This window comes from Elgaria multicarinata, chromosome 18 (genome assembly GCF_023053635.1).
Source record: "Elgaria multicarinata webbii isolate HBS135686 ecotype San Diego chromosome 18, rElgMul1.1.pri, whole genome shotgun sequence".
NCBI lineage: Eukaryota > Metazoa > Chordata > Lepidosauria > Squamata > Anguidae > Elgaria > Elgaria multicarinata.
The window spans coordinates 2,049,295-2,077,272 of NC_086188.1; the positions used below are offsets into that span (position 1 = coordinate 2,049,295).

General features: G+C 51.9%; 1 protein-coding gene across 2 annotated transcripts; it reads left to right on the plus strand.

Moving 5' to 3' along the window:
- Nucleotides 1-1,574: 1,574 nt before the first annotated feature.
- On the plus strand, nucleotides 1,575-27,978 carry PTPN11 (protein tyrosine phosphatase non-receptor type 11). 2 transcript variants are annotated; one of them, XM_063143950.1, is made up of 17 exons: nucleotides 1,575-1,745; nucleotides 8,402-8,524; nucleotides 9,747-9,941; nucleotides 10,529-10,721; nucleotides 11,515-11,631; nucleotides 12,633-12,746; nucleotides 15,783-15,879; nucleotides 16,225-16,304; nucleotides 17,075-17,155; nucleotides 17,751-17,909; nucleotides 20,130-20,261; nucleotides 21,516-21,670; nucleotides 21,778-21,845; nucleotides 23,014-23,165; nucleotides 23,348-23,460; nucleotides 25,026-25,133; nucleotides 25,851-27,978. In XM_063143950.1, the coding sequence occupies exons 1-16, from the start codon at nucleotides 1,732-1,734 to the stop codon at nucleotides 25,096-25,098; spliced, it is 1,866 nt and encodes a 621-aa protein (XP_063000020.1). In that variant the 5' UTR covers nucleotides 1,575-1,731; the 3' UTR covers nucleotides 25,099-25,133; nucleotides 25,851-27,978. The 2 variants fall into 2 exon arrangements, with proteins under 2 accessions (XP_063000020.1, XP_063000019.1); XM_063143949.1 differs by having other exon boundaries at nucleotides 25,026-25,129.

Below are 27,978 nucleotides of genomic sequence, written 5' to 3' on the forward strand. Positions count from 1 at the left end.
GGCGGTCGGACCCCGCTCTTCCCCCAGCCAAAGAACGGCCCCGCACCGTCCACCAGACGCCGCCCGAGCAGCCTAGCTCTACCCGCCCGTCGCAGGGGGCCAAGCCGGGGCGGATGGCGGCGGATCCGAACGACGGGCCTGAGGAGAGAAAAGAAGCGCTGCCGCCATTCTTACCTTCGGAGAAGGGAAAAGGAGGCAATATCCGGGAACGCGGCGCTAAAGAGAGCGGAGGCGTGATGTCACCGCGCACGCTCCAGCGTATTCTGGGAGATGTAGTTTGCCTTGCGCAGCGGGCAGCCTGAGTTTCTTGGGCGGCGGAGCTAAAGGAGAAGACGAGCTGGGGACCTTTAGATGTGTGTTGGACTGCACCGCCCACCATCCCCTGCCGGCATGGCCATTGATAATGGGAGTTTTAGTTCCACATATCTGGAGGGCTCCAGGTTGGGGAAGGCTGAAAAAGGTCATGTGCTAGCGGTGATGAGCTTTAGATGGTGAGCAAACTAAGAACATTCCCCCACCCCCACGAAAGCCTTTGCACTTAGGGCGCAATCCTATGCCTGTTTGGATAGGAAAAAAAGTCCTACAACTCCCAGCATCCTCCAGGCAGGAAGCTGCAGGACGTTGTTCTATTAAACGTGCATATAGGATTGCGCCCTTAAATTTGTGTTGATCGAGTATGCTGCTTAATATGTGCTGAAATGGCCATCTTTACCATTTCTTTGATATTGTATTTTCGTGTGCTCGTCGTGGTTTTTTTTTTGCATTGTATTACCTCGCTTTGGTATTTTCCTTTGTTAAGCGATATATAAATTTATTGAAAATAAATAAAATATGATGGCAGGTGTCTTATTGGAAGATGAGCTGCTGAACGCACCCCTGAGGTTGGGGAAGCAATTGTCTCATTTTTCCTTCTCTGATGCTACCTCCCCTTCAGCTGGCAAGGTGTTGGACTATAGCTCCCATCATCCACAGCCTGCACTGGGTGGGGATGTGATGGAAATTGTAGACCAACACCTCTGGAGGGCTCCAGATTGACGAAGGCTGCCTTATGCAGTTTGGTGTTGGACTGGGAGTCGAGTCCCCCACTTGGCTTTGGAAGCACACTGGGTGACTTATTTATTTATTTATTACATTTTTATACCGCCCAATAGCCGAAGCTCTCTCTTTGGGCCAGTCACAGGCTCTCAGCCCAACCTACCTCACAGGGTTGTTGTTGTAAGGATAAAATGGAGAAGGAGGAGGATTATCTACACCGCCTTGAGTTCCTTGGAGGAAAAAAGACACGATGTAAATGTAATAAATGTAATTTTAAAAAATCCCATTCATTTCCTGTCGGTGGTCAAACTCATCCCCAAAGCGTGCGAAAGACGAAAAGCAAACGTGCCCAGCGTGGAAAGGGTGTTCACTACCACAGAGGCGCCGCGCGCCTAGAGCGTCTCCCTCCGGCGGACTGCGGCTGTTGACTGCCACTCTAGCCCACTCCCGGCTCCATGCCCCGCCTCGCTCTGAGAAGGAGGAGAGCCGGGAGTCCGCCACGGAGGGCGGGGCCTACTGTTGCTAGTGCGCGTCGCGGGTTGATGACGCGCTGGGAGCTGCGACGCGTTGCTCTGTGTCTCTGTCCCTCCCAGGCTTGAATGCGGCCGGGCCCGGGCTGGCTTGTGCTCCCCGCTTCCCGGGCCGGGCTCCCCGCAAGGCGAAGGGGCCCCATGTGAGGAAGACGGAGACGGGAAGATGACCTCGAGGAGGTGAGGAGGCGGTGAGGGGAGGAAGAGCCAGGCCCCGCCCCCTCGCTCTTCCTGTGGGGGAGGGGGTGCCTGGCCCCTCCCCCACCTCCCTGCTGTTGCCATGGGGAGGAAGGGGGCGAGGAGCCCCACCCCCACGAGGGGCTCCCCCCCTTCTCTGCCCCCCAGGGGTGGGAGGCTTGTGGGCCTGTGGAGGTTGTTGGCCTACAACTCCCCTCACCATTGGCTGTGCTGGCTGGGGCTGATGGGAGTTGTAGGCCAACAACATCTGGCGGCCCATATGTCGCCCACTCTTTCTGGGACCTAAACACAGCTTGAAAGCGACCCATGTTTAGCCGGTTGAAACCCAGTTTCCAGCATGTCTGTGCAGCCACAGGGGCTAGAAACTTGCTTTTTAGAGGTTCAGGTGAAAGCAGACATCCTACCTCCAGCTCTAAGCTTGTGCAACAGTGTTATGTGATACACAGAGCTCGCTTACTATAAATCGCGTGGGCAGCGTAGGCCAAAACACCCAGAGGGCCGCACAGCTCCCATCCTTCCTCACCATCAGCTGTGGTTGCTAGGGCTGATGGGAGTTGTAAGCCAGCGACATCTGGAAGCCCACATGTTGCCCATCCCTGTTATATAGGAAGGTGGGGGAAAGACAGAGAGGCTTCGAAAGAGATTTGATCTTTCCCCCCAGTTGTTTCTCTACAATGGAAGCACCCCACCCCCTCCCCAGTGCAAGCTTAGTGAAGGGAGAGCAATTATTCTGCCTCTGTTTCCTTAAGCTGGACTTGCGGAACTCCCTGCCACAAGGTGCGACACCCCCCCCCCCCCGAGAGCAGCCACTGACCCTGGGCGTTCCTGTTTGTTCTCTTGTTTTCGTGGGTGTAGGCTGCAAGTTGTGATGGCCCTATGGAACTTCCAGAGTTGGCGGCACAACGCTGATGTATAATGTCGGATGCCTGGGAGCAACAACAGGAGAGGGCTCATGCCTTCAAAGAGTTGTGGGCTTCCTGGAGTTGTGCAGCGGCCACTGTACAAAAGAGCATGCTGGACTAGGTCAGGGACGGGCAACTTGTGGCTCTCCAGATGTTTTGGCCCACAATCCCCATCATTCCTCACCATTGGCTATGCTGGCTAGAGCTGATGGGAGTTGTCGGCCAGCAACATCTGGAGGGCCACAAGTTGCCCGCCCCTGATCTTGATGGCCCTTCGCTCTCATCCAGCAGGGCTCTTCTGAGTTTTCTGTGATTAAATGGAAACCTTTTTTTAGGGCAGGAGAGCTGGATATACACTTTTATCTTAGCACGAAGAAACAAATTTATTGCAATCCTGTATACTCTTACTCAGAAATAAGCCCCATTGAGTTTAATGGGGGGTTACTTCCAGGTAAGTGGCTGTAAGATTGCAGATTTTAGAATGTGTGTTTTAAAGGTATAAGGTAAAGGTGAGGAGAGGGCTGTCAGTGGATGTTAGTTGTGATTAGCTAAGCAGAACCTCTGTGTCTTGAAGCATTCTACCTCTGGATGGGGAAGAAAACAGGGAAAAGGACTGATGCCGTCACACCCTTCTCGTGGAAAGGATTCGTCTGGTTGCTGGTGGGATGCTGGGAAAATGGACACCGGGTCTGATCCGTCTTCTCTATTGTGTGGAATCTGGAGCCTCTCCCCAATTTCTGCATGACCAGCTCTCCCCAGCCTGTATAGTCAGGAGTAATGGGAGTTGTAGTCCAATAATATTCGGTATTGGTTCTCAGCATTACCTACCACTGCTTCTTGATGGGTTCAAATCCCTTCTCTCTCTTCCCCTACGAATTTGCCCACATCCACACCAATTGAGCAAAGAAAGGTCCAATTGAAATTGGACCTTTCTTTGCTCAATTGGTGTGGATGTGGGCAAATTCGTCCCTTTTCTTCTCTGGCAGGGCTCTCCTCGTGCTTTCCACAGCTGCATGGAAGGTAGATATTCAACAGATGAGATTTATTATCACACCTCTGTAGAAAGGAAAGCTTCTCCAATTGCATTTCTGCCTGCTTTGCAACCTGTTGACAGCCTTGGGATATGGTGGAGGGTTCTTGTTGGGAGTAGTGAAGAAGGTGATTGCTGCTAAAAAAAATTGGAAGCCCCTCACCACTGTTTATGAAAGGCTTGATCCTAGTTATGAGAAATAATTTTCCAGCCCTATTTTGTGATGACTCATTTAACCTTTTCCTCCTTTTAGCTTAATACTGTCAGTCTTTGGGGGCCAGAAGTATATGTTTTTCCCTTTTAAAAATGTACACTGCGCTCTTCTTCCATTACACCATTACAAGGTTTTTCAGTAAAATAATTCCAGGAGGTACATTCAGTATGTATCTGTTATTTCCAATCCAGACATTCAAAAATATGATCATGTTTTTCCTCGAAAGACATTTTTCCTCTCTCCTTTTCTATATCAAATAATGTTTATCACTTTTATCAGTTTTCTTGTTCCATACTCTCCTGATCACATTTTCAATTGAAATATTTCAGTTCCATATAATACTGATTCTACTCTAGCAGTACCAAACATATTAGTAGTTAATTCCTGGTTCTGCTTTGTTAATAGTATCCTTTACGTATCCTTAACATTGTAGGTTGTAGGGGAAGTCCTTAGCCTGTCATATCCTCCGATGGTGTTAGAAAACTCTTTTGAGAAGTCTTTGATCTTGCTGCAATCCCTTCATAATTTCCCCCGGTGTTTATAAAACTGTCTTACCCACCGTAGACCTTAGCGCTGGGCGGGCTATCGTCCTTAAATGTACGTCTGAAGTTGTCCAAGTATTCTTGTTCCCAGCGTGTCTCCGGAACCACTTGGCATAACTTGCTGGCCTACGTCTGACGTGATACGCCCCCAGATCCTTCTATTTCAGGCTGTCGACAAATGCCTCTTCCCACTTGGAGCCAAATTTACCTGGAGCACCAGATAGCCTTAGAGCGAAAGCTGCAAATAGAGCAGCGACCTCAGTCAGCGACCGGCGGAAGTTGTTTTCTTCCTCCGGGTTCTGCTCGATGCTTCGAGTCCGGTGCTTTTTATGGTCTCTGCTTCATGCCTCCATAATGGTTCTTTTAAATCCTGCAATGCCTCCCCCCACCACAAAAAAAGCCCCCTCAGAATTCTGTGATGCTCACTTAGACTTTGTGGGGTGCCCATAACTTGCATTTCTTAACCTGTGCGATGGAAAACGTTTGTGGTGGGCTGCAGAGGTGGGTGGTAAAAGGTCAGAGCGAAAGAGGTCTTGCAGGAAGGCAAAGAACAGCACGGAGAATGGTGAGAAGTGATTTTCAAGCTGGCAACCCTCTCCCCCGTTGCATCCTTTTCCCTTCCTGAAGTCAAAGAGGTGCCTAGCCAAAGCCTTTCAAACTTTCTACCTTCCGCAGTGCCATTTTTGGGTCAACTTGCTTGCTGAAGACCGTCTGCGTTTCTGCCATGGGACTTATGCAGGAGTTTCTGAGGTGCAGATTTAATGGTTCACCTTCTGGGGCATCGGTTGAGTTGGTTGGTCACGGTGGCAGACCTGGCTTTTCAGGGGAGCTTGTCTGCTGGTTGCTGATTCTCTCGTTCAGGAACGTCCAATAAAAGGAACCCCCGAGTTCACCAGAACACAATTTGTCTTGGATCAGATATAACACCAACCATGGCTTGTGCTAACCATGGTTTAGGCTATTATTATTATTATTATTATTTACATTTATATACCGCCCCATAGCCAAAGCTCTCTGGGTGGTTTACAAAGATTAAAAACAGTGAACTTTAAAAACAAAAATTCAAAATTTAAAACATAAAAAGCATAAAAAAGACAATATCCATTTAAAAACAACTGTTCTGGGGTCAGTTAAGAAAAAAACTGTGCACATGCTGTTGAATGCCTGGGAGAAGAGAAAAGTCTTGACCTGGTGCCAAAAAGATAACAATGTTGGCACCAAGCGAGCCTCACGGGGAGATTGTTCCATAATTGGGGAGGGGGGGGGCAGCACTGAAAAGGCCCTCTCCCTTGTTGCCATCTTCTGAGCGTCCCTCCGAGGAAGCACCCGGAAGAGGACCTTAGATGTTGAGTGCAGTGTACGGGTAGGTTCATGTCGGGAGAGGCGTTCCATCAGGTACCATATGGCTACAAGGTATGGTTTGTGTTTCAGGTGTACAGGCAAGCCGTGGTTTCCTCCCTTTCTACCTTCCCTGAGATTTCCCCAACATGTTCCGCATGTCAGTCCCACATGTCAATCCCTGCAGGGTCGTGCGTGTGTGTGTGTGTGTGTGAGAGAGAGAGAGAGAGAGAGAGAGATGTCCTAGACTGTGCTTTGTTGGTTGTAAGTTTGAAATGCCTGCTTAGCTACTGGCAATAAGAGCTTTAAGCTAAAATATCCTGGTATTTGGGGGCATTTAGCAATATGGGATACGCCTGGGTCTGTTTTTTAGGCTCATAGTTCTTTAAAGACGTTATAGTGGTTTTAAATGCATGTGTATATTGTATGTTTTTGTGGTTTTTAATCTTTGTATATTGTTTTTAGGTGTTTTAATCTTATGTAAACCGCCCAGAGAGCTTCAGCTATGGGGCGGTATACAAATAATAATAATAATAATAACTCACTTTGCCCAGCAGGATTGCAAACTACCTTCACACCATGGCTTCAGCACCCGCTTTGGCATCCACTTGCTAGCCATGAGTTTGTCAGATGACGTTGGTTCAGAAACCGGAACTGGTTATGATCCGGCTTTAGGTCTGAACAGAAAACCACTGTTCTAGCTGAGGGCCCTAGATCTATGCCCGTGCAAGGCAGCTAGAGAGCAATGAGAAGAGAGCAAAGGCTTGCCTGGACCCACCAAGGGAATTCTGGGCTGAGCGGCAGTTTGAATTGGGGGTGTGTGTGTTTCCAGCTTGTGCCCCGACTTCTCTGCTTGTTTTGCGTACATCGCTTTCCAGTTGCAACGGGCTACTCAGGCTTGATTGCTCAATATCTTTTCCCTCGTGACGGTATTGAGCTCTCTTGGGAGTCTCGCTGGTTACCATATTTGGAATTGAGGAAGAGTTTTCTGTTTGTTTGTTTTTACCTGCTCAGCTCAGTCGCCTTGGAGTTTTTCTGCCTTGCCCCGCTGTGGTGTATAGCTTGGCTAGCTTCCTTGAGCAATCTGAAACCTTTTCTTTGCAAGCATCTTTCTGCGGTGAGTGCCTGGGAGGGGCCGGTGGGGCAGAGCTTTAGACAGGAAGGCCTTCCGTTCCTTTTCCTGCTGTCTTTTACAAAAGATCAAGGGCACTTCTTGCATCTGCCTGACAGATGCCTGACTCGAGTTCTTTGTCTGATTTGCTTGATGCTTTTGTGGTAGATCTGTTCTTTGTCACCGACTTTACCTATGCTTCCTGCTGAACTCTAGATCTTGATTGTAACCTTGTCAGGGCAGGGACCTGCCCCTTGGTTCTGTTGCTCCAAGTGCCATGTACCTTGATGGCAATGTGTCAGCCTTCTCCGCCCTGGTGCTTTCCAGATGTGCAGGGGTACAGGGCCCATCATCCCCAGCCAGCTGGGGATGATGGGCCCTGTATCCCGGCACATCTGGAAAGCACCAGGGCGGAGAAGGCTGTGTTATATACATTAATTACTGATAATGGCTCCCCTCGGCTTTTCAACTCCCCGGGCCTTGAGTTTTCCCTCTGGGGCAGGAAGCTCAGCTTGATCCGAAACGTTGGCTTCATTAACCAGATTTCTAAAAATAATCCAGACAGCACTGATGGCATAGGCGGCGAATGCCAAGTCCAAAGGTGCAGCCCATATGGAGGCTTTTGTCCAGCAAGGTGCTATATTAGTCTCCGGAGAGGGTGGCTGTGGGTGGCTGAGACCGAGAGGATATAGGGAAGGCGTTGGCATCAGGGCGCGCTATTACCACCTCGGGACGGAGTTGGCTCTTGACTCCATCTGCCGGCCTCCAACGCTGCAGAGGGACCCTCCGAAGCTGAGCCCTGTCGCCTTCTGCTGCGGTGTGGCGTGCGTTCGTGAGGCATGAGGTTGTGCTTGCCTTCTCGGTTTGCCTTACACTCTTTGATGTAGCGATTGGCCCCCGAGATCCTTTCCAGGGGACTCCTGCCATGAATAGGAATCTTTGCATCTTGAGAAGAGAGGCCTCCGAAGGTCTGCGTCCTCCGAACGCCTCGGCTTTCTTCGCTTGGGTCTGTAAACAGCTGCTCGCCTGTGATAATTGGGTGTCACCTCCAGGCGACCAGGCAGGGAAGTGGCTGTAAATGGCAGAATTGGGCTGATTCTTTTTCTCTTTAATTTGCCATATAAGACCAAAACTAGGGGAGGGCTGTAGCAGTGCGGGATAGCCCTTGCTTTGCATGCAGGAAGTCCCAAGTTCGATTCCTGGGTAGAGCTAGGAAAGGCTCATGTCTGAAACCCTGAAGGGCCGCTGCCAGTCAGTGTCAGCAGTGCAGAGCTAGAGATGGATCAGTTGTCTCAGTCTAAGGTACCTTCTTGTGTTACCAGCATAGGTTTGTGCAGGGAGGCCGTCTAGAAGCCCTTTCCATTGTTTTTAGGGAGCCTCAAAAGAATTTGCCAGCAGCCTGGCTGCTGCTGACTTCGCTTTCTGCGCTCAGTACCTCTGGCTGCCTAAAGTGTGGCTTTTTAAAACAATCCTTTGTCTCCCCCTCTCCCTCTTCTTCTAGATGGTTTCACCCAAACATCACTGGTGTGGAGGCAGAGAACCTGCTCCTGACCCGAGGCGTTGATGGCAGCTTCCTGGCCCGGCCCAGCAAAAGCAACCCGGGCGATTTCACCCTTTCTGTTCGGTAAGTCGCTTGCGTGCGGAGAGAGCTTTTCGCACGTGGGAGGAGCCTCCCAGCTTCTGGCTCCCGCAGTCAAAAGTCGTGTGATGAATCTGCTAAGCCTTTTTTTGAATCGGGCGGCTGCCCCAGAGTAAATGTCTGCAAATAAGAAGAGAGAGAGAGAGTAGCGTATTTGCATGGTGTAACTGCCCAATACTTTCCCCTCCCTGCCTTCAAAGGATGTGGTGCATGAAGTCTGGGCAGGGGCTGTGGCTCAGGGTGATCAAGCACATGCTTTGCCTGCAGAAGGCCCTATGTTCGATCCTCAGCTTCTCCATGTATTTATTTATATTTATTTATTTATTTATTGCACTTATATACCGCCCCCATAGCCAGGGCTCTCTGGGCGGTTTACAGAAATTCTAAAATTGAGATAAAAACAAGTATACAAAATTTAAAATTTTAAAACACAGAACATACACACATAAAAAACGTTAAAAAAACAAACATGGGTGATTAAGATGTGCCGCCATATGCCTGGGCAAAGAGGAAAGTCTTAACCTGGCGCCGGAAAGATAGCGTTGGCGCCAGGCAAACCTCGTCAGGGAGATCATTCCATAGTCTGGGGGCCACCACCGAAAAAGCCCTGTCCCTCGTTGCCACACTCTGAGCCTCTCTCGGAGTAGGCACCCGGAGGAGGACCTTAGATGTTGAACGTAGTGACTGGGTATATTCACGTCAGGAGAGTCGTTCCATCAGGTATTGTGGTCCCAAGCCGTGTAAGGCTTTATAAGTCAAAACCAGCATGTAGGGCGAGGAAAGAATCCTGCCTGAAACCTTGGAGAGCCGCTGCTGCCAGTCAGTGTTGACAGTACTGGGCTAGATGGACCAAGGCTCTGACCCAGCCAAAAGCAGCTCTCTCTGTCCCTAGGGTGGAGGGGAGCAGAGCTGGGAGAGAGGAAACCTTGACTATGTCTAGAGATCCTGGACAGATGCAGCCAGTCCAGTGTAGAGCAGACTTCCCTAACTCCCATCAGTCCCAATGGCCAGGGATGATTGGAGTTGTAGTCCAAACCATCTGGGGGGGGTGACAGGTTGGATGAGGCGGGTGTAGGCAGTCCTGGGCGAGACGGAGCCTTGTTCTGACCCGATACGAGGCGACGTCGTACCACTTGTATTCATACATTCCTACGAGTCAGCTTTTTTGGTTTGTTTTCCTTCTCTCCCCCTCGGTGCCTGCGCCCAGGCGGAATGGAGCGGTCACCCACATCAAGATCCAGAATACGGGCGACTACTACGACCTCTATGGAGGGGAAAAGTTTGCCACCTTGGCTGAGTTGGTCCAGTATTACATGGAACATCACGGGCAGCTCAAGGAGAAGAATGGCGACGTGATTGAGCTGAAGTATCCACTCAACTGTGCCGACCCCACGTCCGAAAGGTGAGACAGATGTCAGAGAGTGCCTGGAGGAGGTGGCTGAGCGCCAAGTAGGATGATTTCCCGGTGGGGTGTGTGGATCGTGGTAGGGTACAGGCAGCACCTGTCTCCGGACTCACCTGGAAGAGCTGGGTGTGGCCAGTGTTGCGTTTAGCAAGCAGCTGCCCCTGAGCCAAGCCTACTGCTCAGCCTGGGGCATCGAGCCATTGCCGGCAGCTTTAAAGGACCTTATTGGCCCCTTGTATCACCTGATCGCTTCTGGATTGAAAGCTGCAGTACCACCCTCTGGCCTTCTGCAGTGGTGGCGCTGCGGTGCAGCAGATCCGGTTAATAATTCGTCTTTATAATAATAAACCCTCTTTGGCTAGAAGAGCAAAGTATGTTTTCCGTTTTTATTTTTATTAAAAGCACACGCTTTTAGCAGTTGCCGAGTGCAGGCGAAGTGGGCCGAGGAGGTTTCGACTCTAAACTTGAGAGCAGTTGATTCTTGTAAGCTGCTCTGGGAGTCCTTTGACCCGAAGGACGGGATAGAACTGCCTCGAATAGATAAATATGGAGTGACCGGCCTTGCATTTTCTGTCTTCCCCAAGGTGGTTCCACGGCCATCTTTCTGGAAAAGAAGCGGAGAAGCTGTTAACGGAAAAAGGGAAACACGGGAGCTTTCTCGTCCGCGAGAGCCAGAGCCACCCTGGGGACTTTGTCCTTTCTGTCCGGACGGGGGACGATAAAGGAGAGAGCAATGATGGGAAATCCAAAGTGACGCACGTCATGATCCGGTGCCAGGTAAAGGAACGGGGCGCAGCCAAATCAGATAAGCGAAAAAATGTGTAAGTGGGGGGAAAATGTGTTATGGGGGGAATCGCTGAATTGTTTTTTGGGTGGGGTGGGGTGGTGTGTGTGTGTTTGCCCATGTGTTGCTTCCTGGAGGTGGAAAGTTTGGACTCTCGGCCTCCACCTCGCTGGTTATCCCCTCCTCTTGACTGGTAGAAGCTGCTTTCACCTTCCTGATGGGCATCTGGCTCCAGAGCCCTAGGAAAGGGCTCCAGAGCCCTTAAGGTACCTGCCCGGACCTTAAGATCATCTACAGGGGCCCTTCTCCATGAGCCCCTGCCAAAGGAAGTGAGGCAGGTGGCTACTAGGAGCAGGGCCTTCTCCGCTGTGGCACCCCGGTTGTGGAATTAGCTCCCCAGAGAGGTCCGCCTGGCGCCTACACTGTACTCCTTTCATCGCCAGCTGAAGACCTTTCTATTCTCTCAGTATTTTAACACTTCATTTTAACTTGAATTTAAATTTTACTGTTTTAACTCTGTATTTTAATTTTATATCAATTTTGCTGTGTGGTTTTTTATCCTGGTTGTGCTTTTTATACTGTATTTTGTATTTGTGCTTTTAACCTGTTGGTCGTTTTATTAAGGTTTTAATTTTCGTGAACCGCCCAGAGAGCTTCGGCTATTGGGCGGTATAAAAATGTCATAAATAAATAAATAAATAAATACCCAGGCGTAGATCCTGGCAGCCTGACACGTGCTGGCTTCTGGAGTAGTTCACCCGCACCTTTTCCACCCTTCCTTCGAAGGACATGAAGTACGACGTCGGAGGAGGGGAGAAGTTTGACTCCTTGACGGACCTGGTGGAGCATTACAAGAAGAACCCCATGGTCGAAACTCTGGGGACCGTCCTCCAGCTGAAGCAGGTGCGAGGGCAGCCCTTTGGACTGGAGGGCACCCCCCAAAGAGGGTTTGGGAGGAGGCCGGCGGCCCCTTGCGTGCGCTCTCGGTTATGGTGTGAACCCTTCCTTGCTGCTCTTGCTCTGTCCCGGTCTTGCTGCTGGGAACGGTTTTGAATGGATTCGGGGCTTTACAGTGACCGTGGTGGATTGCTTGACGTTTGTTGTCGTCTGTCATTTGTTGGCTCCCCCCTGCCCCAATTATGGGATTGTGGGAGGTGGGGGATTGCAAAAAGGGGAAAAAAAGACAAGAATTCGAAATCGCAGCAGGCATTCAGAAAGCGACAAATGAAGTCGAGGGCCCGGGTCGGTTTCTGCTGTGGTTCTCTGCTGCTTTAAGAAAAAAGAAGAGCGTGGCCTTCTCAATAAGCAGGTATAGGAGAGGACTTATGTAGTATAGTTCAAATTCCTTCAATACTTAGAATGCAAATTATCTTGTGAGATTTTTTTGTTGATTCAATGATATATATTTAACAAATATGTGCTTCCACAACCAAAACAACTCACAAGATAATTTGCATTATAAGTATTGAAGGAATTTGAACTATACTCCATAGGTCCTCTCCTATACCTGCTCTCTGCTGCTTTAGCCTTTGCTTATGCCAGACAGTGCTTCGACCCCGACTTAATTTTAATCGTGCGCCTTCCCAGAGAGCCTCGGCTGTTGGGCAGGGTAGAAATGTCATAAATGAATAAATGAAGGGGGAAGCTTTATGTATAGGGACCGGAATAGGTAGGGACTACTTGCCGAGGAGGAGCGAGGCGAAGAGCAGCTCAAGGTGTGGGGCGTCGTGTGAAGAATGCCTGGGGGGTGGGGGTTGAGGGCTGGAATGCCAGACCAGCTCCCGGAAGGCCCACTGTTCCCGGTCCGCTCGTGGCTGACGAACCGGCCAAGTAGCGGTTCTTAGCATGGTCTGGGTTAACTAACCTGCCTCTTTCTCTTCTCCTCGCCCCCCCCCTTCCACCAGCCCCTCAACACCACCCGCATCAACGCAGCCGAGATCGAGAGCCGCGTGCGAGAGCTGAGCAAGCTGGCGGAGACCACGGACAAAGTGAAGCAGGGCTTTTGGGAAGAGTTTGAGGTAATGTCAGCCAAACGTCGGGGTGGGCAAAGTGCTCCACGAACAGGCAGTGTTGTGGCTTCCTCGCTTGTTTTTCTTTTTCGAACTGGGGGCGGGGGGGGGGAGAACCTGCCCAAGTGGCGCTCTTTGATTTGTTAAGGGCACCCTTGCAGTGGGATTGGGTGTGCTGAATGGGAGCCCAGGAAAGTTGGGTTATGGCTGTATATTTATGCTGCTGAAGCATTGGTCCAGGCTCAGAAGTCCGAGGGCTCTAGGTGCCTCACACGGAGCCCAAACCAGCTACCAAAAATAACCATCCATCTGGCTCGGTAGAAAAAGTGATCCGAAACAGTCATGATACGTAATTGCCTGCGTCTTGCATAGCATTGGTGGCAGCTTCTGTTAGTAGAGCTGGTGCCATGTTACGGAATGTCCACAAGCATTCCAACTGCTTAGGAAGCAAAGCTATTGGCGAACAAAATATCCCCAGTCCGGGATGGCTGGGCGTTTAGCAGGGACTAAAAACTCACGTGGGCCCCAAGGAAAAAGTCGCTGCATGTGTGGAGCAGGCTGAGGGCTGGAAACCTGAATGGGCACAGGTTCTGGGAGGGTGGGAACCTAAGGCAAGGGGTGGGCGGAATGTACTTTGGGACCTACAGGTAGACCTCCTATGATTTGCGGTAGATTAGCGAGAGTTTTCGACTCCCAATGGTTGTACAACAGCAACAACCCATAATTAACCCATAGTCCTGAGTTCACTCATAATAACAACTCAGAATTTAGCAAGCCATGGTCATTGCGTGCGAAGCAGAGTGATGATTTGAACTCACCAGCTAGTTGTTCGGCTGCGGGGGCCTAACGTTTGGGTTTCGGTCGTGCATTTAGGTCTTCGATAAATCTATTTAGAACCGTGCTCGTGAGTTGCTGTTCATCTTTAAAGGCTCGGTCTTACCATTAAAACAGTGGGCTGCGTGTGGGATGTATATGGGGTGCTGCCCTGGCCAGGTTTCATTGCTTCAGGCTGAGGTTTGCTGTATCATCTGTAGATATGGGGCAAGGGTGGCTACCTGAAAGGTAAGGCTTTGGTGTGGGTGTGGAGTTGTTAGAACACCACTAGGGGGAACCGTGGCCTCGCTTGGTCCTTCCGTGTTCCTGTCTTGAAAGACCCTCTCTGGCTGTGTTGCACGTTTCAAGAGGCCGGCTGAACATTTCAATTTATTGGGAACAAAAGAGGGGTGGGCGGGCTTGTTTAAACGTTGCTAAGGAGGCAAATCAGGCCAGCATAAGAACACAAGAAATGCCAAGCTGGATCAGACTGAGGGTCCATCTCGTCCAGCACTCTGTTCACACAGCAGCCAACCGGCTGTCGTCTAGGGACCGACAAAGCAGGACTTGGTGCAACAGCACCCTCCCACCCATGTTCCCCAGCAGCTGGTGCACACAGGCGTGCTGCTTCAGATACTGGAGGTAGCACATAACCCTCAGGGCTAGTAGCCATGGACAGCCTTCCCTTCTCTTCCTCTGGGGATTTATCCAACCCCCTTTTAAAGCCATCCAAATTGGTGGCCATCACTACATCTTGTGTTAATGAATGCCACAATTTAAACTATGCTGCCTGTGCAGAAGCCCTTCCTTTGATCTGTCCTGAATCTCCCACCCATCAGCTTCACGGGATAATGACCCCTCTGGGTTCTAGTATTTTGAGAGAGGGAGAAAAAAAATGCTACCAGCCGATGTTCTGAGCGCAGATAAAGGGAGGTGAAGGCTGCCCTGCACACATCGCGTCCCACCAAGTCCGCCGTGGTGGATTGGGCCCTGCTAGCCCCTTGGCAAGTCTCTGGCTCCCTGCGCTGGGTTTTGTATTTTATTTATTTACGCTGCCCTTTCTTTCAAGCAGCAGAAGGTGGCTATCGACCCACATAGAAGCAACACAACATGAAAACATGAATGTCGCTACAACCCCCCAAATCAGATCAAAGACTTGCCTGTATTCCCAAAGCTTCTACAAATACATCTTTAATTACTGCCTTAATAATAATAATTTATTACCCGCCTGTCCCTCTGGATTGAGGCAGAGCACAACACTAAATACAATATAATACATAAAATTAGTAAAAAGAGTATATAAAACCAATACAATATTAAAATAACAATCACAGCATCTTAAATTTGTTAGGTTTAAAATTCATCTGGGTAGGCCTGCTGGAAAAGACTAGTCTTTACGGCTGTCTTAAACTCAGAGAGAGCTTTAAGCTGATGAATCTCCTCCGTCAGGCCATTCCACAGTCTGGGGGCGGCAGAAGAAAAGGTCCCCTGGGTAACAGTGGCCAGCCTTGTTATGGCTGACTGGAGTAAACCCTTCCCAGAGGTCCTGAGTGTGCCAGGCGGATTGTACGGGGGTGGGGAAAGTGTTCCTGCAGATATCATAGAATCATAGAATAGCAGAGTTGGAAGGGGCCTACAAGGCCATCGAGTCCAACCCCCTGCTCAATGCAGGAATCCACCCTAAAGCATCCCTGACAGATGGTTGTCCAGCTGCCTCTTGAATGCCTCTAGTGTGGGAGAGACCACCACCTCCCTAGGGAACTGATTCCATTGTCGTACTGCTCTAACAGTCAGGACGTTTTTCCTGATGTCCAGCTGGAATCTGGCTTCCTTTAACTTGAGCCCGTTATTCCGTGTCCTGCACTCTGGGAGGATCAAGAAGAGATCCTGGCCCTCCTCTGTGTGACAACCTTTCAAGTATTTGAAGAGTGCTCTCATGTCTCCCCTCAATCGTCTCTTCCCCAGGCTAAACATGCCCAGTTCTTTCAGTCTCTCCTCATAGGGCTTTGTTTCCAGACCCCTGATCAACCAGGTAGCCTAGACCCAAACCATGTAGGGCTTTAAAGGTAATAGCCAACACTTTATTCTTCACCCGGAAACTAATTGGCAGCAGTGTGATTGACAGTCGAACCCTTACTGGAAGGGACTTGCCCAGTCAGGGAGATGGTGTGGGGGAAGAGGCCGGAAAACTTGCTCAAGTGTGTTTGACCCATTGCTTGGCTTTCTTTTTAGACTCTCCAGCAGCAAGAGTGCAAACTCCTGTACAGCCGTAAGGAGGGCCAGCGGCAGGAGAATAAGAACAAGAACCGATACAAGAACATTTTGCCCTGTGAGTATCGCAGGACCTCCTCTCCCTCCTCCTGACACACCTTGTGCTCTCCCTGCCCGCAGATGTGCGAGAGTACGACTCCCTCCTCCCGAGGCTGGGGCGGATGGCTGGCTAGGTGGATTCTTTGGCTCAGAGAGAAGATGCAACGAGCTGGCCAGTCTGCCCACAGGCCTTCTTTTTACTAGCCCGCCGGCCTTCAAATGTCCCCCTTGTGGCCCGAAAGGCAAAGCGCCAGCTGCCGCACCTTTTCCTTGCCTGACTGTGGCGGAACCTGATGGAGCCGTTGTGGGTTAACGGCTGTTTAACACGATGCGCCTTGGCTTGTTTGTGCTTCCCTCCTTCCAGTTGACCACACCAGAGTTGTCCTTCATGACGGTGATCCGAATGAGCTGGTTTCCGATTATATAAACGCCAATATCATCATGGTAAGAGCAACCCTGGTTTATGGGGGCCTCTCCGGCCAATGGGAAATGTGTAGCCTTAGTCTTTTGCTGAGCTGGAGGCAGTGGTGCCATGGTAAATGTTGAAGTTCAGGCGCTCTTCAGGCCAGCTCCTATAACCATGCTCCCAAGGAGACTCGAGACAGTGGGGTTGATCCATATCAGTGAACCAGTTCTACGAGTTTTCATCAGCTAGGATCAGGTCTTAATTGCTTATTCAGGATTAAGCTACCCCCAAATCCTTTATATTACAACGAGGGACGATGTTGATCTGGTTCACACATAATGACAACCCGAAGTATGGGTTGACCAAGAGTTGTTGTTGAATTGTGGCTTGTTGTTATGTGCAAACCCTGCGTTATGGTTTAACTACGGGTTGTGAACCACGAGCAACTCAGAGTTCGCAATCCAACAACAAACTGACTGGATTTGTGCAATACGCTAGCCCGCTCTCAGGGGTTGAGTATGGGTTGTTGAGCCATATGATAGCGTGTTGCGCAAATCCAGGACATTTTCCACAGGGGAGCTTAAATTTCTTGAGCAAGCCACCTTGAGAGCCGTTGGTTTGCTGTTGGGTTATTCAGGGGGGTTAACAAGCCGCCCTGCAGAACATGTCCTGGGTTCAGACAGCAATTCAACCACAACAACCCACACTCCGCCGCCGAGTGTGGGTTAATGTGTGATGTGAACAGACCCCATGGGTTCTCTTTCTGGGTTGTTGATGGATAACCACCCACAGTTAAACTCTTGTGCAGATGTCTGGTGGGTGCCAGGTTGCGGGAGGCTGGAGTGGAAAATCCCAATCTCGATGGACCGATGGCTGGACTCTCACAAAGGCAAGCTCCCTATGGGATCCCTTTCCAGGGCTGCTCCAGGCCCCTCTGGCAGGGAGGTGCGTGTTCTCTGCCTCCCCCGCTCCGACGGAGAGCCTTTCTCGGTGAAAGGGGGCTGCCGCGTTCCCTTTCTGACCCATGTGCTGTGGCTGGAATGTCTCCTGCTGCTGCTGGGAGAGGCACGGTGGTGAAGAGGAGCCGAGAAAGACCTGTTCGTTCCTCCTCGCCTGGGGAAGGCTTGTCCCAATGGCCGCTTCCCGAGATCAGGGGTGGGCGGAGAGTACATCTCCAGGCGTTCTGCGCCTCATCTCCCAGCATTCCTGACCATTGGCCATGTTGGCAGGGTCTTCTGGGAGCTGAAGTCCCAAACACCTGGCGATCCACCTTCTGCCTACCCCTGCCCCAGATGTTCCAGGGCGCGGGGGCAGTGTCTCCCCCATTTTCTGTGTCTGCAATGTCCCGAGACCTCCCCTCTGATGCAGAAGGGCCCCAAGTCCAGAGCCCAGGCCACGATGGGAGGGCTTTGGTGGCTGCCGCCCGTTCCCGCGGCCCCCGTCCTAAGACGACCGGCCCGGCGGCATTTCCTCTCCGTCCACAGCCGGAGTTTGAAGCCAAGTGCAACAACACGAAGCCCAAGAAAAGCTACATCGCCACCCAAGGCTGCCTGCAGAACACCGTGAACGACTTCTGGAGGATGGTGTTTCAGGAGAACTCCCGCGTGATCGTCATGACGACGAAGGAGGTCGAGCGGGGAAAGGTAACTGATGGGGAGCCGGGGGTGGGGGGAAAGGACCCCTGAGATGAGCTCATGGCGCGGGTCAGTCTCCCAGCCTGGTGGGGGGGGGGGCGGGCCCTCAGCATCGCCTCATCTTGACGGAGCACAGTTGGTTCCTCGAGGGCTGAAGTTAAAAGCGAAAGCACTGAGGAATGCTTTCAGCACGAGGAGTTCGGCTTTTAAAAAGAGAAGCAGCGTCTCTAGTCCTCCGCTTTCTCTTTTGTCCGTCTCCCCCCCCTGCCCCCCTTTTAACGGCGGCCGGACCGAGACTTCTGGCAGAGCTGTTGCCGTCTCTGAGCAGAGTGACTCAATGGGGTTGCAGCAGCAGGAGGCCCTTCGCCTCCGAAAAGCAGAAATGAGCCTGCCTGCCAGCCCCGAGCCTGTACTCTTCGCCCTGGGGCCCTTCCGCTTGCCCTGCCTCTCCGTGACCTCGAGGCATCTCAGCCAATCGCTGCCAGAGGCTTCATCGCTACTGCAGAATCCTCTGTTGCGCTGCAATATAGCTTTACCATTTAATAAAGAAGTGTGTGTGTGTGTGTGGGGGGAAAGCTTATTCTTGTGGCGTTAAAAAAGACAAGTGAGCGCCCGCCCGGCTTGGTATGAATAGAGTTCCTTCAGTTTTCTTCCCCCGCCCTTCCGAGCTCCATTCATCGGCTTGCTGTTTATTCATTCATCCAGCCTTTTCGACGTCGCACATATTGCTCTTTCTCGGTGTTTTTCTCCCGCAGCTGCTCTCTTGGTAGGAAGTCCTGAATTGAAACTGCGGGTTGCCTTCTTTCTATAAATACAGGGAGTGGGGGTGGGTGGGGAGCGAGAGAATTCTTCTGGCAAACTCCCGGGCCAGGCTTGGTTGGCTCAGCGCAGTTTCCTTTTCTTGCTCCGGAGGTCGGCACTCCTGAGCCTCTCTCCCTGCGGCTTCTGCCAAAGGGATCTCGGATCTCTGCAGCGGCACCATCGGGGGGTTGTTTGGTGCCTGGTCCCGGGCAGTGCGCTGTCTGGGCTTTGTCGATTATCCTGTGGACCATCTGCTTCCCCCCACCAACACTTTCAGTCTTGCCAGGAACCTTTCCAATCAATTCTTGGCTACTGTCACCACTTGGCGCTGCAGCGTTTTGCTTGCACGCGTCTGCGTCCTTTCCCGCATCCCAAAAACGTCTCTGTGTTGATTCAGCACGGGTGTGGGGGAGAGGCAAGTGGGAAGCTGCCGGAGCTGGGTTTGCGTAATGTGCGAATACGGTGGGTGGTATCGTTCCAGGTTGGGTTAGTCTTTTGAGGGGAGGCTGTGGCCCTAACCCCCTGCCTTCTTCACCGGCTTGCTCTGTGCATGCGCGCGCACACGCAGAGTTTATGGCAACGGAGGAGTGAATTAAGCAGGCCAAGAGCAACACAGAGGTTTTACTGGCAAACAATAATTGTCGAGAGAGAAGTCAGGAATGCAAGCCAAGGTCAAGCGCGCAAACATAATCAGTCCAGAGGCAGTGTCGAGTCCAAGGTCGATAATACAGAGCTCCAAACATGAGTCCAAGGTCAGGCAAACAAGATACCAGGGACGAGGAGTTGAAGGAACAGTGTTGTTTCCAGCACTGGCTATGCTGAAACAAAAGGGTTTTGTTGCCAGAGCCTCTTGAGCCCCACCTAGGGCTCAGCTGTAGTTCATTATAGCCCTCTGGCAAGAGTCCCACTTGTGAGGAATCCTTTCCTTCTGAGGAGACCTTTTTAATGGAGGCCGTCCTTCCTCTTGAGGAAATGACCCTCCTGGGGGCCAGGCAGTTGCTCGGCCCCTGCCTCAGAAGCTGGCAGCTGACTTTGGGCCTATGACTGCGTCTCGGTCTGGCCTACCCAGGAGGCTTCTTGTGAGGGGAGGCCTGGACCACCTGTGTTCCTTGGAGGAAGGGCAGGATTAAAACACTCTGGTGTTTTAAGGAGTTCATTTCCCGCTCTTCAGGTAAAATGACTCAAAGCAGCTAACATAGTTGGAGTGCTATTAAAACACGACTAATTCAATGAATAATAAATCGGGATTGCAGCTGTTATTTGTAAGGCTGGTATGTAGACACCGCTTACAAAGCGGTCTACCTTGTTGAGGAATCGGGAGATTATTCTTTTTTGAAACACCCTTAAGTGCCTCTTTCTCCTTTGACTCGAACCGGAACCGGAGCGAGACAAACCGCAGCATTCGGCCGCCTCGTTTTTGTCTTCCAGAGCAAGTGCGTGAAATACTGGCCGGACGAGCACGCGCTCAAGGAGTACGGCGTGATGCGCGTCCGGAACGTCAAGGAGAGCGCGGCTCACGACTACACGTTGCGCGAACTCAAGCTCTCGAAGGTTGGGCAGGTGCGTGCGGGTGGCGCCGGTCCGTTGGCTTCGGCTGATGCTCTTTGCGGGACGCAGGCGGCGACCGGTCCGTGGGAAGCTGTCGCTGTTCTCCGCTTCGCCTTTCCGCCCCACCTTCCGGTCTCCCTTGTCCATCTCCTCGCCCTCCCTCCCACAGTCGAAACTTGAACTGCAAGTCCCTTGATTCTTTTGCAGTTGGGAAGGAACTGCGTGGTTGCTGGGACACCACCCCATGATTGCTCGCGGGGGGGGGGAAGGGGGTGTGGTCATCTGGGAAAGCCTGGTAGGCTGGGCCCCCTCACCTGAGGGTTCTACAACCCTGACATAACAACAACAGGTACGACTTTAAAAGGGGGTCGGATGAATTCCTGCAGGAGGAGGCTATCGGAGGCTACACCAGTGTGGTGTAGTGGCTAGAGTGTCGGACTGGGAGTCGAGCGATCCGGGTTCTAGTCTCCACTTGGCCATGCAAACCCACCGTGTGGCTTTGGGCCAGTCACAGACTCTTAGCCCAACCTACCTCACAGGGTTGTTGTTGTGAGGTTAGAATGGAGAGGAGGAGGAGGATTATGTATGCTGCCTTGGGTTCAATAATAATAATAATAATAATAATAATAATAATAATAATAATAATAATAGTAGTCCTGATGGTTATGTGCTACCTCCAATATCCAAGGCATTAAGCCTGGGTGCACCAGTTGCTGGGGAACATGGGTGGGAGGGTGCTGTTGCACCATGTCCTGCTCTGTTGTGTCCGCTGTGTGGACAGAGTGCTGTGCGGACTAGGTGGACCCTCCGTGTGATCCAGCATCAGGGCACTTCTGATGTTCCTATAAGACTTTATTTGAAGTGCATGTTAAGTAAAACTCTCTCTGAGACCGGGTCATCTGATACTTCGTGGTCTCGCTCCTTCTAAGTTCGCTGAAGCCATTGCCCACCTTTTGCAACTTGTTTCTCTGTTTCTGCCTTTTTGGTCACCTCCGAAGTCTCCATGGCCTTGTTCCGCCAGATTATTACAAGCCTTGCTGGTTGGCCATCCTTTCATCAGTGGCCTGCAGCCAGCTCCCATAACTCCCCTGTTTCCCCTTCTCCTTTGCCTGGAACGGCTGGGGGGATTTGGGCAGGGGGAGAGGGGCGTGTCCTGCTGAGAAGCATTCCCTCATCTCCCGTTTGGGTTTCGCAGGCCCTTCTCCATTGCCCCCCTCCCCCCGAAGGGGCACCTTGTAATATGTATTTTGCCGGCGTCTCCCCCAGGGCAACACTGAGCGAACAGTCTGGCAGTATCACTTCCGAACCTGGCCTGACCACGGCGTCCCCAGTGACCCTGGCGGAGTCCTGGATTTCTTAGAAGAAGTTCACCACAAGCAGGAGAACATCTCGGATGCCGGTCCAGTCGTGGTCCATTGCAGGTACCGTCATGTTGTGGTTATTCCTTGGCTCTTGAGCGCAAGGTTGTCTCTGTGTCCCAAGAAGCACAAATGTGAGATGCGTGTCGTTTCTTCCCCTCCTTGGACAGTGCCGGAATCGGCCGGACTGGAACGTTCATCGTGATCGATATTCTTATCGACATCATCCGAGAGAAAGGTGAGTCCCTGACATTCCCTCTCGAGGTAGGCCAGGAGATGGCGGGGCAGCTGACCATGGCTTTTTGTTGCCTTAACCCTGGTTAAGATCCCCCCAAATAGACAGGAAAACCCATGCTTCATTGTGTCCATTTAATTACTACGTTGATGGGTCACCTTTCTGCCTGTGCAACTTGAGGCTCAAGGCGGTTCACGTAATGGCATACAAGCTCATACGCATCATGAAAAAGGAAGGGGAGAGAAAAGGAAATAAGCTAATTCAGTTGGGAAGTCTTACCTGTAGATAACTGTTACAAGGACCGGGCAGAAGGGGCCACGTAGAGAGAGAGAGAGAGAGAGAGAGAGGAGGAGGAGGAGGAGGAGGAGGAGGAGGAGGAGGAGGAGGAGGAGCCCCATGGATGGAGCGGCCTTCATTGAGCCCTGCTGGTCACTGCAAGCGGCCAGGCCAGAGAGGCAGGGAGACTGCACTACTAGGCAGCGTTGGCTTGGTGGTGTAGCTCAGAAGTCTGCAGTCCTTTTGGCCCTGAGGGCAGCCTGCGGCGCTGGGATGGGAACCCTGCGCAAACCTCCCCACCTGTGAGGTCAGGGGTGGGGACTTCTGGGCGGGGTGTGCTTAACCCCTGCCCCCAGCAATTCTCATTCAGACCACTTGTTCCCCTGCTGCTGTGAAGGCTGATCAGCCGGGGAACAGTGGGCGGGGCACTGTTGGGCATTTGAGGGTTGGACTGGTTGGGCGAGGCTGTTGTGACTCCTGCAAGGCCCTGTTCCGTTCACTTCCCCGGGTCCTTGCAATCTAGGGCTGTTCAAACAACATGCTAAGCCACCTTCACGGGTTGAGTGCAGGTTGTGATTCAGCCTGTCCGCAGCCGGCTTGTGAACCGTGCAGCGTGGCTTGTGAACGCCCTGAACAACCTGAGATAGACCCGTGGGCCCTCAAAGTGGCTTACTTGAGCAAAATAAGCCCTGCTGCATGGTTAACAAGCCACTCCGGCTGCGTTCAGACGACACGCCAAGCCACGGTTCAACAAAACACCCGCAGATCAACCCCAACGCACTCTCAAACCCTGGGAGCATCTCTGCAAAGGCGGCTGCTCCTGGAGGGCTTGAGTATGAACGCCTGCAGGGTGAGCATCCAGCTGATGGGTCTCCCCCCCCCGCCCCCCCTCCAGGTGTGGACTGTGACATCGACGTTCCAAAGACCATCCAGATGGTGAGATCCCAGCGGTCAGGGATGGTGCAGACGGAGGCCCAGTACCGGTTTATTTACATGGCCGTGCAGCACTACATCGAAACGCTACAGCGCAGGATCGAGGAGGAACAGGTACCTCTGGCCGGCGGGCCGAGACCCGTTTTCTAGGCTGTCCTTGTTGGTGGAGGCTGGGAGCTTTCTTTGACATGAAATAGTGTTACCATGTGTGTTCGGGGGACGCTCATTTCTGCATGCTCGCAAGCGCTACGTAGACGTGTTCCCCCTCTTCCTCACGCTCTGCCTCTCTCTTTCAGAAGAGCAAGAGGAAAGGACACGAGTACACCAACATTAAGTACTCCTTAGCGGACCAGGCCAGCGGAGACCAGAGTCCTCTTCCACCGTGTACCCCGACCCCGACCTGTCCTGAGTAAGTCGCTCGTGGCGGGCAACCTCCCACTCCCAGCTTTCCTCTTTTAAGGCTGTGCTTCCTCAACGAAGTGCTCGCGGTCTTAACGCTCACAAGCCTCCTTGCACGTCCAGGTTTGCCCGCTGAGTGGAAGCAGAGGCCGAAAGCAACGGGTGGGCGGGTTCGTTTTTGGGAAGACCCAAGGATGGCGGAGAGCAGCACACAAGGGCTGGCTGAGAAATCCTTGAACTGTGTGTGGCGGGGTGGATTTGATTTAAATCACTACTCAGAAAGACTCGGTTTAATCATGTGACCTCCCCCCCCCCCCGCCCCAAAGTGCACTCTATTCATTGATTTTTTTGAAACTTAGCACTTAAGAAGTAAGGGGTTGATTCTGTCTGTGTACATAGATTTGCAAAGGAACCAGTGTGGTGTAGTGGCTGAAGTGTTGGACTAGGAGATGGGAGATCCGGGTTCTAGTCCCCACAGAGTCATAGAATCATAGAATAGCAGAGTTGGAAGGGGGCTACAAGGCCATCGAGTCCAACCCCCTGCTCAATGCAAGAATCTACCCTAAAGCCTACCTGACAGATGGTAGTTCAGCTGCCTCTTGAAGGCCTCTAGTGTGGGAGAGCCCACAACCTCCCTAGGTAACGGGTTCCATTGTCGCACTGCTCTAACAGTCAGGAAGTTTTTCCTGATGTCCAGCCGGAATCTGGCTTCCTTTGGACCATAATGCATCTTAAATAGAAAACTATCTTTAGATAGATTTTTCCTCAAAAAGCATTTTATTAAAAAAATCAGATTTAAATAAAAAAAATTCTGATTTTAAAAAAATCATTGATTTTTATCCACCCTGGTGTGAAGGAAGGAAGGAAGGAGTGAAACCCAAGTATTTACATTTTTAATTAATGGCTTCTTGTGGCCCTGGTCTTCCCTCTTTCCAGTCCTGGGGTGTGTGTGGCGAGAGGGACAGGTCTCTTTTTGGCTGCCTCTCTGTACTTGGGTGCATTTGGGGTCCTTCCATCACAGCTGAGGCAGAGATGTAACAGCAAGGTGACGTGTTTTCCGAGGAGGTTTGCCTGTCGCACCTCTGTGTGATCTGCTGCTCCGGGCTTCCCTTCATCTCGCTAGCAGGCGGGCTCAGAGCAGCGCTTCACACAGCAATGTGGGGAGAGGAGCTCCTGCTGTCTCCTTCTTGCTCAGAGGCCGCCTTTCCCCCTCCTTCTCCTCGCCACCTAAGTGGTCCAGGCCTCAGGACCGCTCTGCAGGTCCTTTGGAGGCAGGTTCTGTGAGCAGAAAGCCGCGGCCCGGGTGTTCTCAGAGCCTGTTGCAAGACAAAAACGCGCCCTTACCTGTGCCTGTTGTAACCACCAGCATCCTCGCTTGGCTCTTCTGCATCTTGAAGGGACCAGAGTTTGTGGTTGTTTTGTTTAACTGAGCTTCTGTCCAGCTCTTCTCTCCTTCAGAGGCGCTGTGCCCCTTCCATTGGAGCCATTCCACCACCCAGCGATGCGCCCTAACCCTTCCTTCCCGTTGTGTTTTGTTTTTTGATGGGCTTGAAACCCTTTCGCTTGCCCCTGCAGGATGAGAGAGGATAACGCCATGAGAGTCTACGAAAACGTCGGTCTGATGCAGCAGCAGAAAAGCTTCAGATGAGATGACCTGAGAGGGCTTCCTGGCGGGGAAGGCGAGTAGGTCTCTTGAGTTGTGGCCGGGCTTTGCAGAGGGACCCGGGCCTGGACCGGAGGGGGGCGTGGATCAACCGCAAAGTGCAGCGTTGCAGGCCCAAGGTCCTGGGGGTTACTTCTCAACTCCTCCAGTGAAAGGATCTTGGTAGCAGAGAATGAAACTCTGAAGGCTTAGCTGCTAGTCCCTGGTGAGGTGGACAATTAGGCTGTGTTCAGAAACCTTAAACCACTGCGGTTAAAGGAGTCTTCTAGACAGGGCCTTAGTCTGGCTAAGGACCGAGCAGATTCTTCTCATGTTTGGGTGACAGCCCTTAAAACCGCAGAGTTCAGCTTGCCCCAGCACAGGGGTCAGCAACCTGGTGCTCTCTGGTTGTTCTGGACAACAACTCCCATCACCCTGGACTCTTGGCTATGCTGGCTGGGGCTGATGGAAGCTGCAATCCCACACGTCTGAAGGGCACCAGTCTGGGGGTAGGGTGGGGTGGGGTGTGGGGTAAGGCTGCTTTCAAAGCTGTTTACATTCCTAGGGACTGGAAACATGAATGAAAGCTGCAGCCTTCAGCCTGTTGAGTTCCTCACCGGCTGAGAACCATCTCTGCCCTTGCACGGAATTTGCAGAACCCGGTTATCCTTGGATGTGTTTCTGAAATCTCTCTCTCTCTCTCTCTCTCTCTCTCTCTCTCTCTCTCTCTCTCTCTCTCTCTCTCTCCCCCTTTACAGAACCGAAATACCCATATTTTTTTTATAAGAAAGTGAAGTTGAAGCGACTTGAGAAGCGTCCCCACGCCGAGTGGACTTTGACAGCTGCATAGAGCCTCTTTATATTTATGGTGTTTTAACCCTTCAAGTAATAAGCAGAACTTAAAAAGACCACCTGTCACCGAAAACCCTTCCTGCCTTTGCCCTCAAAATGTCTGATTTCTACAATGGCTGATTTTATTTTAACCTTTTTTTTTGTTTTTGGTTTCCCTTCTTGAACGTCACGGTTCTTTTGCCACCAGCACAGACCAATACTCTGTTGTACTTGAACGTTTGCCCCCTCTCTTCTCTCTCTCTTTCTCTCTCTCTCTTTTCTGGATTTTAGAAGTTTTTAAGCTCTATCCAATCAGATTTCTTTTTTTAAAAAAAGAATTTTTCATGCCCTTAAAAAACAAAAACAGAGAAGTAAGTTGGGTAAAAAACTCATGCTTTGGGGGGAGCAAAAGGGTCACGCTAATCGTAAGCTTGTTCCTCTTCTGCTTTTCCTCCGCCCCCCCCCCAGGCCCTGCTTCCAGGGAACCGCCAACGACCATCCCTTGAACAGCAGGGCCTGTCGATCGCTAATTTGATCAAGCACCTAGTCCTCATGGTGTTCCATGTCTGTTCTCAAAACGGAGACGCTTTTCTATAACTTCCAATAATGTGTTTTTTTTCCACCAAATGGAAGCAGTTTGCCCCTGGGGCTGCTGCCTGGTTGTTCCCTGATGGGTTGGGGGTGAGTGAGGGGGAAGTCTTGGCTTTATTCTAATGGTGGTGGGGGGTCTGTTGGGGGTGGTAGTGATGTGGCTCAGGAATTGGGGGAGTGTCTTAGGAGAAGTAACCCAGCCTCTCTGCCTGTTTACCGAAGGCGCGTACGGGGAGTCACCTCCTTCCACGTGGCCTTCTCATGACCATCCCTTGGCGGGTCCAGCCAGCTGCTCCGTCAGGTGGGAACATTGGGGTGCTAAATGGAGCCCTGGAACGATCTGGCTGGCCTCTCCTCCCATTCATAGAATCATAGAATAGCAGAGTTGGAAGGGGCCTCTGAGGCCATCAAGTCCAACCCCCTGCTCAATGCAGGAATCCACCCTAAAGCATACTTGACAGAGGGTTGTCCAGCTGCCTCTTGAAGGCCTCTAGTGTGGGAGAGCCCACAACCTCCCTAGGTAACTGATTCCATCGTTGTACTGCTCTAACAGGAAGTTTTTCCTGATGTCCAGCCGGAATCTGGCTTCCTTTAACTTGAGCCCATTATTCCGTGTCCTGCACTCTGGGGGGATCGAGAAGAGATCCTGGCCCTCCTCCGTGTGACAACCTTTTAAGTATTTGAAGCGTGCTCTCCTGTCTCCCCTCAGCCTTCTCTTCTCCAGACTCAACATGCCCAGTTGTTTCAGCCTCTCCTCCTGGGGCTTTGTTTCCCTGCCTGTCTCCTTAAAGAAGGGCAAGCAGCCGGGTTTTTGTGGCCGCTGCCGAGTCCTTCGCGTTGCACGGCGGGCGCTCTCGCTTGGCCTTGCCTTAGAAGGGCCGGGCGGGTTGCAAAGGCTACTTAACCGCGTGTTCCGTTCAGTTAGACGTTCTGTCGCGCTCTGCCTTCTTTCAAGTGCCTTTCTGCCCCCCCCCCCAAAGCTGGGTCCCTTCCTGGCCAGGTTTCTTCCTCTGTCCCACCCCACAAGCAGCTTCTCCTGCAGAGGTGTCACTGAGCTTCTCTGACTGGGTCTCTCCTCCGCGCTGGAAGCCTCAGCCATGTTTCCATCCTGCAGAAACCAGCCCTCCGGTGTGCCAGGACCGCCTTGGTTGGCTGCTAGCAGGCGGGTCCGTGCGTCGTGCCGGGATCCCGGCAGCGGGCCCAGGCCGCCTCCCTGCGGCTTTTACGCAGGCGGTGTCAGAGGTGTTCTCGAAGGGCTGCCGTTCCCTCCGGGCCCAGGCGGACGGGCGAACCCCTGCGCTTGCGGTGTGGTGCGGGAGCTGGCCGCTTAGGTTAGTGAAGTCTCTCTCGTGGGAGCCAGAAACCTAACGCAAAGGCAGCGCCGTGACATTTGGCCTCTCGTGGCCTGGGCTGTGTGTACGTCGTGCTTAAATATCATAAAATAAAAACGCTGCACCTAGGAAA